We start from the raw sequence: 15,497 nt of genomic DNA on the forward strand, positions 1-15,497 counted from the left end.
GTTACTATTATTCTACAGATTATAAAAAATTTAATGTAAAAAATTTAGTTGTATAAAAAAAATTATTAAATTAATAAAACCTACCAGAAATCGTCGCCATTAAAAATTTCAAACAAATCTTCGTCTATAATAAAACTTAACTCTATAATTTTAATTATACAGTATTTGGTAACTGTAATAAGCTATAATATAAAAATTTTAAGAGTAATGGAGAAATGCCATATTTTTCTACTGAAAAATAAAGAAATTATCGTTCTTACTATTAAAAACGTGCAGTTTATAAATATAAATTATTCGAATTTTAAAAAACTATACATCATATACCGTATACTAGTATATATAATTTTTTTATTTTTTATTTACTAATAATCCAATAAGCTTTTGCTTGTCTTGTATAATTAAATTTTACGGTGTAATAGTGTTCATTATAATAGTGGATGACCCAAAAATTAACGACTGTAAAATTCAACTTTCTCGGTTTTAATAAAATATTTTTGTTATTTACATTGTAAGTTATTGTTCAAAATGAGCTGATTCTTGTTCAGTCTGCAAGTAACAATTTCATCTATTAAAGCATTGTAAACCTTTTCCAACATCCATCGCTAGCTTGTTCGAGCGATTCAAAGGATTAACTGATTTTTAGACCATCTTTCACTTAAGTAAAAAATAATAATTTTTTTCCACAAAAAATAAGGATTAACATTTATATATTAAATATACTAACCATTGTATACTATATTATATTATATATACTAAAGAAATTAACATTTATTAACATTATTCATAAAACATGACATATATTATTATTAATAAGTCCTCTCTAGACAAGTAGAAATTAAAAGTATTTAAGTCTTAGTAAAAATGAATAGTTATTGGCAGATATTAATTACAAAACATTATATATTTTTTCGTAAATTGTAATATTATAAAATTTTGTAAATCACTCAGAAGAAATAAAGTATAAACGATATTGTAACACTTTTCAAAGAATTTACTTAAGAAATTATATTTTTCTATAAGCAGATCAAGATTTTAGAAGAAATTTCAAATCCGATATTTTTAAATGAATAAAAACTGAGACGATTTATAAAGCTTTACACATTTGAAATATTTTATACTAAGATAAAAGATGTGTTATACTATAATAAGGTTAAATTATATGCATACATCTTTTAAAGATCGTCATCTATTAATTTTTATAAAAAATATAGTGATTGATTTATTAGACTTAAGCTTTCAATCCCTCAATCTGAAGTTTATTACAAAAATTACAAAACAATTTTATCATGAAACATTAGTTATTCTAATAAAGAAATTATATATGCATATATAACTATCATTATGATTAAAAACTTTAAATTAAAATCACATGCAATGTGAACTTTTATTCCCATTGTAATGAATTGTAGAAGTCTTTCATACTGTTCGATTTAAAAAGTAAACATAAAATTAAATATAATATATGTGTAGCCTAAATTTTTTAATATTTAAAATTTCCATAGACTCTGAAACGTTTCTAAATTCCCACGATCCATAAAATTCGAAATTTAATGTGCCTAAAATCTGCAAAAATCAGAAAATTTTTCTTCGATTTACCCCGTTTCACAGTTACGTAGAATGAGAAGTATCGTCATCTTACTCTGTATTAGAAATATTTACAAAGTTTTCTATTAAACGTAATATAACTAATCGAATTTTAATTAGCTCAAGTTAATGATCCATTATTGCCAATATTAATAACATGGCAATACAATACCATAAAATTATCATTCATCACATAATCAACATATTTTTATATAATAAGTTTATTGTAATTTACTTACTTATTAAATTATTGTATTTTATTATTATATGTATTTCATAATTACATACATATTATTAATTTTACAATGATGATTCGATGTAACTTTGTTTTTTTTTCTTTATATTGAACTAGCTTATTGAAGTAGAAATGACTTAAATGGCAAGTATTAATACAAGTAATAACAAACAAGATAAGAAACGAATATTTTGTAGTGTTTCGCATAATTAGCGTTGTCAAACTTTATTTTTTTGAACAGAAAAATATCCAAATTTTTTGAATTGATGATTTCAACATATCTTTTTATTAAATAAATAATAAATAATAATCTAACACCTTTATTATTTATTATATTTTGCTGAGCACGTTCTATTTAATATCTTTTTATTGTTTTTCTTATAAAATGTCCAAAATAATTTGATAATTTGCTTGGTTATAACCGATAACTCTCATTAAATAGAATGCTCTCTTAATGTCAATCCTCTATGATAAATCTCTTGAAATTGTCTTTTTTTCTTCTTAGAAGTATTTTCAATTCACTAGTAGTAAAAGAAATGGTTAGAAATCGTTTTACTACTTGTAATTTGATAGAAACGTGAATCAAGGAATCGTTCAAAATCTTGAATATTTTAATTTAAAATCTAGTTTTGACCGATTACGAAAGCTGAATCTTCAATGATCTAAAAGAACGTGCTGTTTGCTAACATCTTGAGAAATTGTCCTAAGAGTACTTACAAAAATAATGTTTATATTTATTTCTTTCATTATATATAGAGATTAAATTACTTTTATTTTAGAAAACAAATTCTTGGTGTTAAACTTTTTCAGTTTAATTATGGTTTTACTGCAATTTAGTACTAAAATATTAATTAGAAATTAATTCTCTTTAATAATATTTACACAATTTTTATATTTAAATGAATAAATTGTATTTATGTTTTATTTTTTAAATTGCATAATTGAGAATAGTTTACATTCATATTTTTGAAGATTAAACTGAACATAACGTTAATTAAACATTAATAAAACTTAAAAAATAGTTATTTCTTCAAATAATATAGTAAACTCTGTATATTCAGAAAAGTTGCAATTTACTTGGCTCTAGTAAATACTAAAATAAATTAAGAATAAAAATCTTATGATGATGATTGATGAGATTTTAATCAAGTAAAAAGGATTGAAATTATACACAATGTTTTCTTCAACAGAATTTAATATTTTGTAAATAATCTAATAGTTTTTTATGTTTAAGAATTATGGTCTTCCGAATTTTTACGAAATGCTCTATTATCTCTACTTAATGATAAAAGAAAATTTATATCTGTAACAAAACCGAATTTTAATAATCTCGTACAGAAACGAACTGGCATTCGTGGTAAGAAATCATCAAAATGCTGTAGTAAATCTGGATTCGAATCTGATCCAGATCAATTTCTGGTAGATAGTATCGGGACGTTGTTCTTTATTCCACACTCCTACTAGTCGACCCAAGCTGCTCAGGCCCACTCGTAAGGGGCGAAATTGTGACTGATCATATAGCTTTAATGAAATAGTGTTTCTCGTAATCTAAGAACGAGTCACGTTATCAAATCTATTAACTATTACATGATTTATTTTCATTTTCCTAATAATTTCCCTTGAGCTATTTAATTATTACCTTAAAAATAAATATCCATATCAACAGTAGATAACATTCGACAACATACATAATAGAAGAGTCCACAGATTTTCTTTCTTAATCATTATAAAGTTCTTTCATTATTACCGAAATATAAATTGAAATGAATTTCCATTCATCAAATTTTTTAGAAGGAATATATTAGAAAATGTAATGTAAATTCAAACAAAATTCACAAAAAAGTTTTCTTCACGGGATTTTTTGAAGACATCTTGTTTAACAAGTGTTTGCAATAGTTAATTTTCTTAATAAGATCGTCCCCCTTTAATTATAAGAATAATTACCTAAAAATCATTTTGATAAACATTTATTTCTTGTTAAAAATAAAACAACGTATCCTTTTCTTTAAAACAATTTATATAGGCCCTATATATATATATACATATATATATATAATTGTGTGTTTCTTTGTTTGTTTATGCCTTAATACAAAACTCGGAGTTAAATTTATATTATCAAGCAAAAGTCAATGTAATTTCACCAATTGTTTTAAAGAAAAGGATACGATGTTTTATTTTTAATAAGAAATAGAAGAAGAAAAAAAATATATATATATATTTATTTATTTATTTTCTTAATTTCAATTCTTAATAAAAGTAAATTTATTTAAAACGTGTTGTTTATATTGTTTAAATTTTTATTGAGTTTCAACTCATGTTATATTTCTCTTTATAAAAGTTGCATTTATTTTTTAAGTAAAATTTTTGTTAACATAATAATAATCGAAGAACATCAAAGGAAATTCTGAGTAAGAAAGAGGCGGAGAATTCTTTATTTCTAATTAGAAACAATGGAAATTAATATATCCGATCATATTTTTTCACAATAAATTTGTTATAAATATTTCTGTTAACAAATTTTTAATAATACGCGTAACTTTTAATAAGTTTTTAAAAACTAGCATAAGTTTACAGGCGGTTTTTACAATTTCTCTTCAGTTATAATTAATTTAATAAATAGGGTATTAGTGTAAGTCAAAGGCTAAAATTTTCTCTGCGTATTTGTTTCGCCAGTTTTAATTATCAGTAGAATTATCTTAAATTCGCAAAGCCCTAGATTATTATTTTTCATTCGAACGATTTTACACAACAAGCAAAATTAGATAGGAAATATTCTTTAGAAAACCACTTTGTTTTCTATTCAAATAGAATAAAAAATTATGCATATCACCACTTTCCAATTACAGAAAAATGTTGCTGTCCATGAAAGATTGGATTAGAAAAAGAAGAAAACACTATCAACATTCAGAAACTTCCCATGTGGACCTAAGACTAAATATAACGAGGTATCCCATGAGATCGCCTATTACACAACACGAAGATTAGGCACGATCTTCGCACGATGCTTATATACTAATTTGGAGCAAATGCACATTTCTTCATCGTGAGTTCAGGAGAGAAATCCGAACGTTTTGATAAAATGGGCTTTGCTTAGTGAATAAATAATTTAGTAAATGGCAAAATATATGAGTATATTTTAAAAGAAAACTACCACTGACTACATCCGCAGTTCACTGCAGTATAAATGTCCTATTAACATAAGGTGTAACATAGAAAAAAATTATCGTCGTGTCTTTAATATCTTAGGCATAATAAATTAGTGGCCCTTTGTAATAGAATTTTTTCTGTTTTAAATTAAGTGAACAAATTAAACAAATATACTGATAAACATCATTAATGTAAAAGTTAAAACTTTTTGTTGTAAATTCTTATTGCCTGTTATAAGATATTTTTATGTTTGGATCTCCTGGATACATGCTATTTAATACTGAATAAGTCCTATACTAAAATGGTATTAGGCATAACTACAGTCAAATATGATAAGATATTGCATCCATTTCTAGTATGACGCTGGATTTAGAGTTCAAGTTTCGTCTTAAAAAATTCTAAAACCTAATGTTGTTACCTCCCTTCGTAGATTCTAAACTGCCTTTAAATTTTAATAAAAATCAAGTTAGTTTTTTCTTTGTTACACAACTTCTGCATTTACGGTAACATCTCTTTGGGCTTAATTTTACCATTATTCTTCATGTGTAGTGTCTGTGACAGCTGAGAAACAGCTAATCACTTTTTCTGTCTGAATATTTTGATGTCTATTTTTCTCAGAAAAGATGCTTTCCTTCATCCAAAATTTTAATGAAATTTTTTATCTGTGCATTTATTGTTTTTTAATTTGACAAACAGCAAATAATAAACAAAAGTTTTTATTGTTGTTTAAATTGAAAAACAATATAGCAAAAACGAAATTTTGAAACTGTTATTGAAATGTTCGATACCTGAATTCTACTTACAACAAAAATGCGATATTGGACTTCAATTCAACAATGTAAGATTATTACTTTTGTAAATAATTCTTTGAGGAATCGTTGGCGAAATTCTTCACTTATAGAATAAATACTTAAAGTAAAAAATCCTTAGGAATATAAATAAAGAAAATTAACTACATTTTTAAAGGTATTTACCCCTCTTAAATCATTACAGAGTAATTGGTTATAACTTATATCGCATTTCTTACGCTTGATTTCATGCCTCACTTACATTTTTTCTTAATTTATAGTTACCCCAAATAAACAAAAGTATTTTGATTTAAGGTTTTTAACATTTATTACTTTTATGATATTTCTATAATATATATATATTAACTCTTTCCGCCATGTGGACACTAAGAGAGCCTTTTTTGGCAAGCCCATTATTGGGTTTGGCTAGGCCCATAAAGGGGCAACCGAGTAATGAAGAACGGGCCCGACGTATCCGACGGAACCACCATTCGAAAATTTCCTGGGGTTTTTCGACCGTCCGAATTCGATTCCGGGTGTCTCAAAGCGATAGCCTGACGGCCACCTTGACCTTTTTGCTATTCGGCCGTCAAAAACATATATATATTATAATATATATATATATATATATTTTTTTTTTTTTTTTTTTTTTTTTTTTTTTTTTTTTGACGGCCGAATAGCAGAAAGGTCAAGGTGGCCGTTTGTTATATATATATTAATAATTTTTGAAATAACGCTAATAACGTTCTTCAGTATATGATTTGAATATATTGTTAATATTATATTATATGTTTTTACTTGCAACACTTGTATAAATAAACTAAATAAATAATTATCATAGCTTATTTCAAAAATTTCGTCATTTGAAAATATAATTACGAAAAATCGAAATCGATGCTTTTTCCCCACATTAAAAATGATAATAAATAAAAATTTCATGTCTTCTTAATTAAGTTATACATGAAATTCTATTTTCCTTTGCTTAAATTATAAATGTAATTCTGAATTGATGAGGAGGGTTTACCTAATCTTCTTACGATATCTAAATCGTTTCTAAAGATTTAATTATATTGATAGCTGAAAACGTTTTATAAAATTCTGTTAAATAAACTTTAGTTAATTAGTAAAATTTATATGGAATTTATAAATGTAATTTAATTTATATATAATAATTTAAATAATAAATTAATTCAAAGCAATTTAAATTTCAATAATATAAATTTAATTTTAATATTTATATAGTAATTAATGTATAGAATTTTGTTGTATGATGTTTTATATTAAAGTACACATTTAATTGTCAAGTTTCTAATTTCGATATGTCTTCTCTATTCTTTCTATCTAGTTACTGAAACAGTAACTAATAATTACATTAAAACAATATACCTTTGTTTGATAAATGGTATTTGTTTTATTACACCATATACTGAATTTCTAGTAATACTTTGCAAATACCTTGAACATATGTCAGTATTCATTTAAAAATGGTATTTTCTTTAAAACACTAAAATTCTTATAAATAAATGATATTACAAGTATTTCCATTTATTAAAAAAAAGAATTTATATAAGCAATCTCCTATTCATGTGAGCAACTTATATATACTGTCACAATGCATTACTGTCCAATCAATATTTAAATAAAGTTAGTTTTCCACTTATTGAGTACACATGAAAATGTGTTTTAAAGCAATTATTAAATGTTGTTTTCCTTTACGAAGTTGTATATAATATTAAAAATAAAAACAAAATTCATGGCGAATAGGGAAAAATAATTAAAAATAATAATTTTTTATTTTTATTTTACTCTTTTATTTTAATTAAAAATTATATTATTGATAAACATTTCTTTTAGTTTTATCAAGAACAAACAATCAATTTACAAGATAATTTAGACCATTACATAAATAGTGATAAATCATCAAATTTTTTATTAACATTAAAAAACAAAAACTTGTTCAATTAGTATTACTTCAATAGCGATATTTCCTGCAATTGTATATCTCTTATATATATATATATATATATATATATCAATTATATGAATACTATTTAACTTTTTAATTTGAAAATTTATCAAATTTCTACGTACTGAGATCAAGACAATTCATCATTTTTCAACTACGTATGTAATACAAAACTTTCAAAGTTGTCATTTAAAATTTTTTAGATCCATTGCACTTTTTTATCTGTAAATATTAACATAATAACCAGTAAATTTCTTTTACTTTCTATACTAAAAATAAAAGGGGCACTTCAGAACATTGCTCACAAAATAACTACTTCATTCATACAATTATATGCAATAAATATTCGTAACATCTTTTTCAATAACTGAAACTTGTTTCGATGTCTTGAAACAATTGTAAAAATAAACAAGAGAAATAATATTTAATGTACCAATAAATATTATCAGCAGATCTACCTGTCACGAAAAATGACATTTTTTTGTTTTACTATTTTAAAAACACAAAGGACCTATATCATGTTTCATATCCTTTATGTTTATTACTGGGTTTATTTTCCGTCTAGAATTGCTAAAGAAGAAAAAAAATCATAATTCCTTGTAAGCTTTCAGTCTTGCAGTCGACTAGCAATAAATTTCCTTACCATTGTCTGATACTTTTAATATCCAGTTCTTTTATTTAAGTTCCGGAGCAAAATAAATTCCTCCAACTTCCAACTTTTAATGCTATTTGTTTCTTTATTAAAAAACTAATAATTTTCATTTTCATTTTCATAAATATTCTTTTCATATGTAAAAAAATAAATATAAGTTCTATATACTTCGAAAAGATTTATTATAACTGTGAATAAAACTTCAGAAACTCTATACATAATTTACATTTATCGAGAGAGTTGCTGATATGCAAGAGATTAACACGAAAGAGAAGCAGACAGAGAGAAAGACAGGAAGATGAACGGTATCAACTTTACCAAGAACAGTCTTAATTACACGGAAACCCAACCACTGACAAAACTCTTTAGTAGAAAAGTACGGATAATGGGCACAAGGCCAACAAGGCTTCCAATTTCATATTATTGTTTCAAATTTTAAACAAAATGGATTTTATTTATATAAAACAATATCCGAACATTATGAAAACTTTTTTGAAAATTGAGGAAACTAATTTGTTAATTAAAAATTTAGCTGTACTATAAAATTATGTAGCATTATATTTTTCCTTTAGACTAACTGTTATCATCATTCATCTTCATTTTAAAAATATTTGTTAAACTTGGGGAAAAAATTCTAACAATTTAATCAAATTACATAATTTTTATATATTTAAACAATTCACAAATTTAAACTTTTGAATTTTACGAAAGTATAAAACTACATTTTTTATTCAGCAGAACCTCGCTTTACGACCTGTCAGGTTTTAGATTTTATATTGAATATAAATGTATTATTACTACCGTATATTTTGTTTGCCATCTTTATAAAAATTATATATTTATATTGTACAATTAAAATTGTTATCCTCGAACGTAATCTCAATTTGTGTAACTGAACTTTTGTTAAATATAACACGTTCCGCTTTACGACGGATAGTTACATCGTCGTAAAGCGAAACGTTATATTTCCAAAAATTATATTTAAATCTCTAATAATAAAATTTAATTCTTCCTGCAGAGTTTTCAGTTTACATCGAATCACGTCCTTCCAATTTAAAAATATGTTTATTAATTCAGCCACTAGAGGAGCTTTTGTATTATTTACTTGACATATTCCTCCGCATATAAATTAACGCTTTAGCCCAAATTTAGCACAAAATTAGTTATAATTTGAAAAAAATCGATTGATACAATAAACGATACCACAAAATTAAAAAAAGGATTAATAATTTTAGCAACAAAAATTATTATTATTATTTTAAAAACCAAGTAAATTAAATTAAATATGTGTTTAAAATATTTGAATTCAGGAATAAATGTAAACATTCATAAAGTGCATGACCTCTAATTTTAAACAAATATACAATTTAGTTAATTAAAAGGCAAGAATAAGATATGGCGTGCTTAGAACGGAAATGGTTTAATTTTATGTTTAAAAATACTTTTGCTTCTTGCTAAAAAATAGTGAGTAGAATTAAAAATATATTTTAGTAGATCGATTTCACATTAAGGCTAGAAATCCCCTTTATATAAATGCGTAAATTTTTGTCTATAAGAGAATTAAAAAGAGAACTGTAAACTGACTGGAGTGCAAATTACTAGTTTGAATACAAAACGGTCATCAAAAGTACTAGAAAAAATCTATGACAATCTCTACTTGAGGATCCTAAAACGTGGTTTAGCACACAAATTACTATTATTGTTGGACAAACGCGGTCTTTAGAACTTGGAAATCTTTTTCGTGTTTAGCACTCTTAATTCTAGCGTGGAATTCCAGAAGTGATCATATAATGTGCCGTCTGCAGATTGAATGAGGAAAATAAGCATCTCGACTTCTCCGTAGCATTTGCTCTTTATTTTGAATTTGCAAATTCCTCTATCATCATTTCCTTATGAAAGTACTTTGAATAAAGAAACGGCTCTTCACGCTTTCAGCTATACAGTGCATTAACCTTAGTGTTAAATGCATTTTGGATATACGACAAATGTCAACTGAAGTATAAGCCTAACTGCTGACACTTAATGGGAGAGAGAAGTTCTTTCTGTTTGATTCTTTTCATAGCCGCCCTTTTCTTTACAGGATTCTTTCATCTTTTCTTTTCGGTAAGTAATCGGAAAATAGGAACAAATCTTGACAAAAACTGATATAAACACTTTTAAAAGAAGAAAGAAAAACACAAAACAAAGATACTGAACTTATATTGATGTTAGAATGATTTTATACGCACTCTAATTAGTCCAATTAATTACTTCTATTAATTAATTGAAAAATTATTTATTGAAATATATAAGTAAAACCAATAAATCTATGCAGATCATATATTTTGAACCAATTATAACCAACAATTCTCAAATTTCTCCATTTTAATTTATTGATATAAATAAGTTATTTTAATAACGTAAATATTATTTATGGTTTTAAAAAGAATTAAACTTCAAAATTATTTCCTATTCATTCATAAACAACCATACAGCATGATTAAATATTAGTATTTACAATCTCATTTTTAATGTAAGTAAGTATGCTCTTGTTTTGAAAATAAATTATAAAATTTATAAAATAAAATATTTAATTATATTTGAAATTTAACATTTATTTTAATGTATAATTTACTTTTTTAATTTAAAAGTTACTGTCAAAAGAAAAGAAAATAAAAGAGAAAAGTTCAGTTAGCTGATCCAATAACATAACAAAAAGTTATATCCATTACTTATAAATTTTTGTAAAAAAAAAAAAATAAATTTTTCTTCAACAATATATTTTCACTCGATCAGTCAAGTATTGATCTATATTTTAACCGAAGTTTATAGAAAAGGATCTTCCCAGATGCATAGAAGATTCGGAATTTCTATTTGTGTATCGAGTTAGATAGCAGAAATGAGTTTATATTCGACACCATACAAAATTTCAAAATTTATTTATATAAAGTAAGTTTTATAAATTCGAATTTTAGTGATAATTTAAATTTATAATGCTTTGAATCATTCTAACAAATTGGGTAATCTAATCTTTACGTTTGGATAATGTTGCTAAAACTATTAAAATAAAATTTAGATCCATCAACTGAATAATGGACAATTTAATTAATAAAATTAAAGTTGTAAAATATTTTCAATTATTTTATGTTATTTCACAACATTAAAGTAAAATATTTTACGAGAAAAGTCTATTAATTCGTTTTCTGATATTTAAATAGTATGAGAAAGTTTTAATAATTTTCTTAAAACCGCACAAATAAAAATATTTTCTAAATATTTTGATAACAAATAAAACTTTCCTACCAAGAAAACTAAGGCAAATTATAGATATTATCTCAAGTAATTAGCATAGACTCGTTAAGCATTTATTTTACTCCTCATTTGATAGAATATTATGTAAATGTGTGAGAGATATAACCACTCGAAAAATTCGATTTATCATAACCTTGTTAGTAGTCATCATTGTGAAATAATACTTAAAAATAAAAGAAAGATAAACTTTATCTAAATTTTAATATTTTATAGACATTTTTTAGATAAACCATTGCAAATCCAAAATTGTACCCAAGATATTTTAAGTTTTCATTTAGTTAATAAATATATGAATTTTGTAAGCATTTTTAAAAAAATAATTTTAATAATAACAAAAACTCAAAATTTCATAATTCAGAATTTCCATTAAGAATTGTTAATACTACTAATAAAGGATTTAAATATGTATAGTTAATTACAAAATATAAACATAATTTTTTTTTTAAATTTAGTTTGTAATATAACTTAGTAGATACAATTTATTATAAAGATCCCATCAAATAATTTAAATTACTTTTCTGTGTATATTTTATTTTAACATTTTATTAAAACGTTTAATAGATTCGAAAATAATACAATATTCTGAGTATGAATTCTTACTTTAAACGATTTAATCCAAATAATATAAGATTTTATCATCTTTAAGATTGAAAATACAAACTTACTATTACGAAAGAGTGAATAGTACAAATTAATTTTTGTTATAAGAGATTTAAAAAAATATTCAATTGATAATAGGAAACTCAGGCAAAGAATGGGGATTTCTTACTAAATTAACAAATAAAAAATGATCAATTGTCATATATATTAAAGAAAAATTTTTGCAAATTAATGTGTGATCAATTTCTGTAGTTAAATTGTTAATGGTATAATGGTATATTGAAATAAAAACCTCTTATTCCCTCACTTATCGCATAAGTTAATCGCATTTAATTAATTACACGTGTATTATTAGTTTTAATTAGGCCTTAAAATAACTATAATTTAAGTAATAAAAATACCACTAGTAGCTGTATTTATATTTATTGAACTAATGAATAATTATAAAAATCAATAATTTTGATAATTTAAGATTAATATTTATATTAATTTTCAATTTTAAACAAAAATGATGAAAAACATATTTGAAGCAAATTTTTTAATAAAACTAAATATTACTTAAAAGTTTTTAACATTCAAAGAAAAGCAATAAAAATTCTCATATAATGTCCCAATTGAACATAATTTTATTCGGAAAAAATGTTAGACTCGTGTCCCAAATATTAATCTTCATTTCTAAGTATTCCAAACGTAACTGGAAGGAATAATTTAAGTTAACTGTAATCCAGTTTTCTTTCCTTTTCGATATTGATTTAGTTTAAAAGAAAGTTCGAGAGCAAAAAATCCTTAATTTTTTTCTGCATCAGTTATTTTCGTATCTTCATAAAAGATGGCCTTGCCGATGCGTATTAGAATGAAGTTATAAAAAAAAGGGGCATTTCTCTTTTTCTCCTTCAAATCCTTCTCGATATATATACAGAAAACAGATATTTCCTCTGTAAGATGCTTCTTCAGTTTAGATAAGGTTCCGCTAGAAACCTCGCGGGAATTTTGAGAGATACACCGATTTCCCATTGGCCAATCTCTGTAGAAACAGGTAGAGTGCCATTTGGTAAGCCGGAGCCACTTTTATTCCTATATCCAATTTATGCCATCCAGGCCTACACTTGCTTACTAATATTAGGATATAATAACTCGCAGTGTATAATGTTCGATATTAAATGTCAATCAGATGAAATAACGACTACATTAATAGATTCAGTCAAAATTAATCTTATTCAATACGTATCTGCAGGTATTACTAATAAAAGTTAATATAAAATATCTTTAAATTTTTAATAAAATATAGGACAATTTAATCAATAATCAATTAATTTTTTATCAGTTATTTGTCTTCTCTTTACACTTAGTTTATTTAATAACAGCAATTCTGGCATAAGAAACATAAACTTGCTTCATCAATCAAAGTAGAATATAAAAAATACTTTTAAATTTTTAAATTTATTTTTGTTTTTCATATAAAAATTAGTATAGTAACCGAATGCGATATTTAAAATTAATCTAAATTTATTACATTAACAGCTACTCAACGAAGTATATATCCATTTAAAAAATTATACATTATATTAAGAATTTTTTAATTATTCTAAAGGTGTAGGTAGAATTTTATATAATCCTGAACTAAGGTAAGAATATACACGCTTTCAAGTTAACCTGAGGGTGATTACCTTGTTTAAGTCAAAAAGTATCTTCTCGTATTACAAAATGATAAATGACATGCTATAAGTTTTAAACTACATCTGAGATATTCGAACAAATTAAATTAACTTCTGCTTATTAAGTATACTTAATTACTATTCTACCATTAAAATCAATGCTTAATATATTAAGAGGAAGGACGGTTTTGAAGATATTCCATTTTCATTGAATTAATTGTTCGAAAATATAATACGAAACTATATCGTATACATTAAAATATATTGAATTATTTATCTTAAAGATTAATAGATTAGCCATTTAACAAATAAATAAAATTTGGAGTAAAATAAAAATTTTACAATATACGTTACCATTTTTTAATGTAAAGATATAATTAAAAATTATATTTTTAATAAAACTATAAAAATAAAACAATTTTATTTGCTAATTTTATAAGGGCTTAAAATAATTTAGCCTAAGGCATTTGATATGTATACTGCTTTTATATTTTAATAATATATTTTTTATAAATAATTGTTACCTTTTAATTCACTTATAAAATGTATAAAAAGTAAAACATTTTTTATTCAAATTTTTTAAAACAATCTGTAATTATATATTCGCTTCAACATTTTTTATTAGCTTTAATAAGTAAAAAAAGTGTATATATGAAAGTAAAAATTACGGAATCGATAATTCACATGTGTTTATTAAGATTTCCTTTTATCCGATTTATTAAATTTTTTAAAATAGAAAATAATTTAATTAACTCATATACCGTAAAAAGCGAGAAATTAATAGAAATAAAGTTATATAATCTGATAATAGAAAATCGGCATATCATTACATTATTTCACTTATACAGCTATAAAAAGTTTAATTTAATTTCCTTATCCCTTACGCATTTATTTATATATCTAACTAAAAATATCTTTATAGTAAATATAATAAACTATAATATAAAGTATAATTTTATTTTTATTTAAAAATTAAAACTAAGAATAGATTATTTAATATGTATATATAAACATACATATATAATATCTGATAGAACTTACCTCGAGCGTACGCAGTTACAAGAAAATACAAACATGTCCTGAACAGCACAACCTTACCCATTTTGAAATCGGTGCTTTTGTAAAATTAGCCACACATTCACAATACACTTCATAAGCCAATAATGAAACTTCAAAGTATTTACATCGCTTCAAATATAATCATCAGTAACAGGTTGGTCACCTTCTCTTGAAAGAGAAGGATGGATGAGATACTTGCGGTCAAGCTGAACAGTGTGTGCGGCTTCAGGACTCTGCTGCGACTGCACCTTCGGTTGCAAGTAGTCACTGATCATTGGGTAATGCGACAAGTCACGTGCTAGTGACGAAAGCGCCTTCCTATAGCATCATCCCAGAGTTAAATTTCACAATCGCTTTTCGAGTACTTACCATTTTCTCTTTACAAAAATGGGATTAAGCAATTAGTGGATATTATAAAAAATTCGAAAATTTTATGATCGAATATAAATATGTCTGTATTATCTCTTCTTATACAATTATCGTGTATACGAAAATAAAGACAAAGTACTTCACCATTAAA

General features: G+C 24.2%; 1 protein-coding gene across 1 annotated transcript in view; it reads right to left on the reverse strand.

The window, feature by feature from the left end:
- Positions 1 to 15,201, reverse strand: part of LOC136979549 (synaptogenesis protein syg-2-like) — a 145,892-nt gene extending 130,691 nt beyond the window's left edge. The window contains exon 1 of the mRNA XM_067275552.1: positions 14,960 to 15,201. Coding sequence (XP_067131653.1) covers positions 14,960 to 15,020 — 61 coding nt within the window. The 5' untranslated portion in view covers positions 15,021 to 15,201. The remainder of the gene's footprint in view (positions 1 to 14,959) is intronic.
- Between the last annotated feature and the right edge of the window lie 296 nt (positions 15,202 to 15,497).

Source organism: Centruroides vittatus, unplaced genomic scaffold (genome assembly GCF_030686945.1).
Source record: "Centruroides vittatus isolate TY-2023 unplaced genomic scaffold, ASM3068694v2 contig_628, whole genome shotgun sequence".
NCBI lineage: Eukaryota > Metazoa > Arthropoda > Arachnida > Scorpiones > Buthidae > Centruroides > Centruroides vittatus.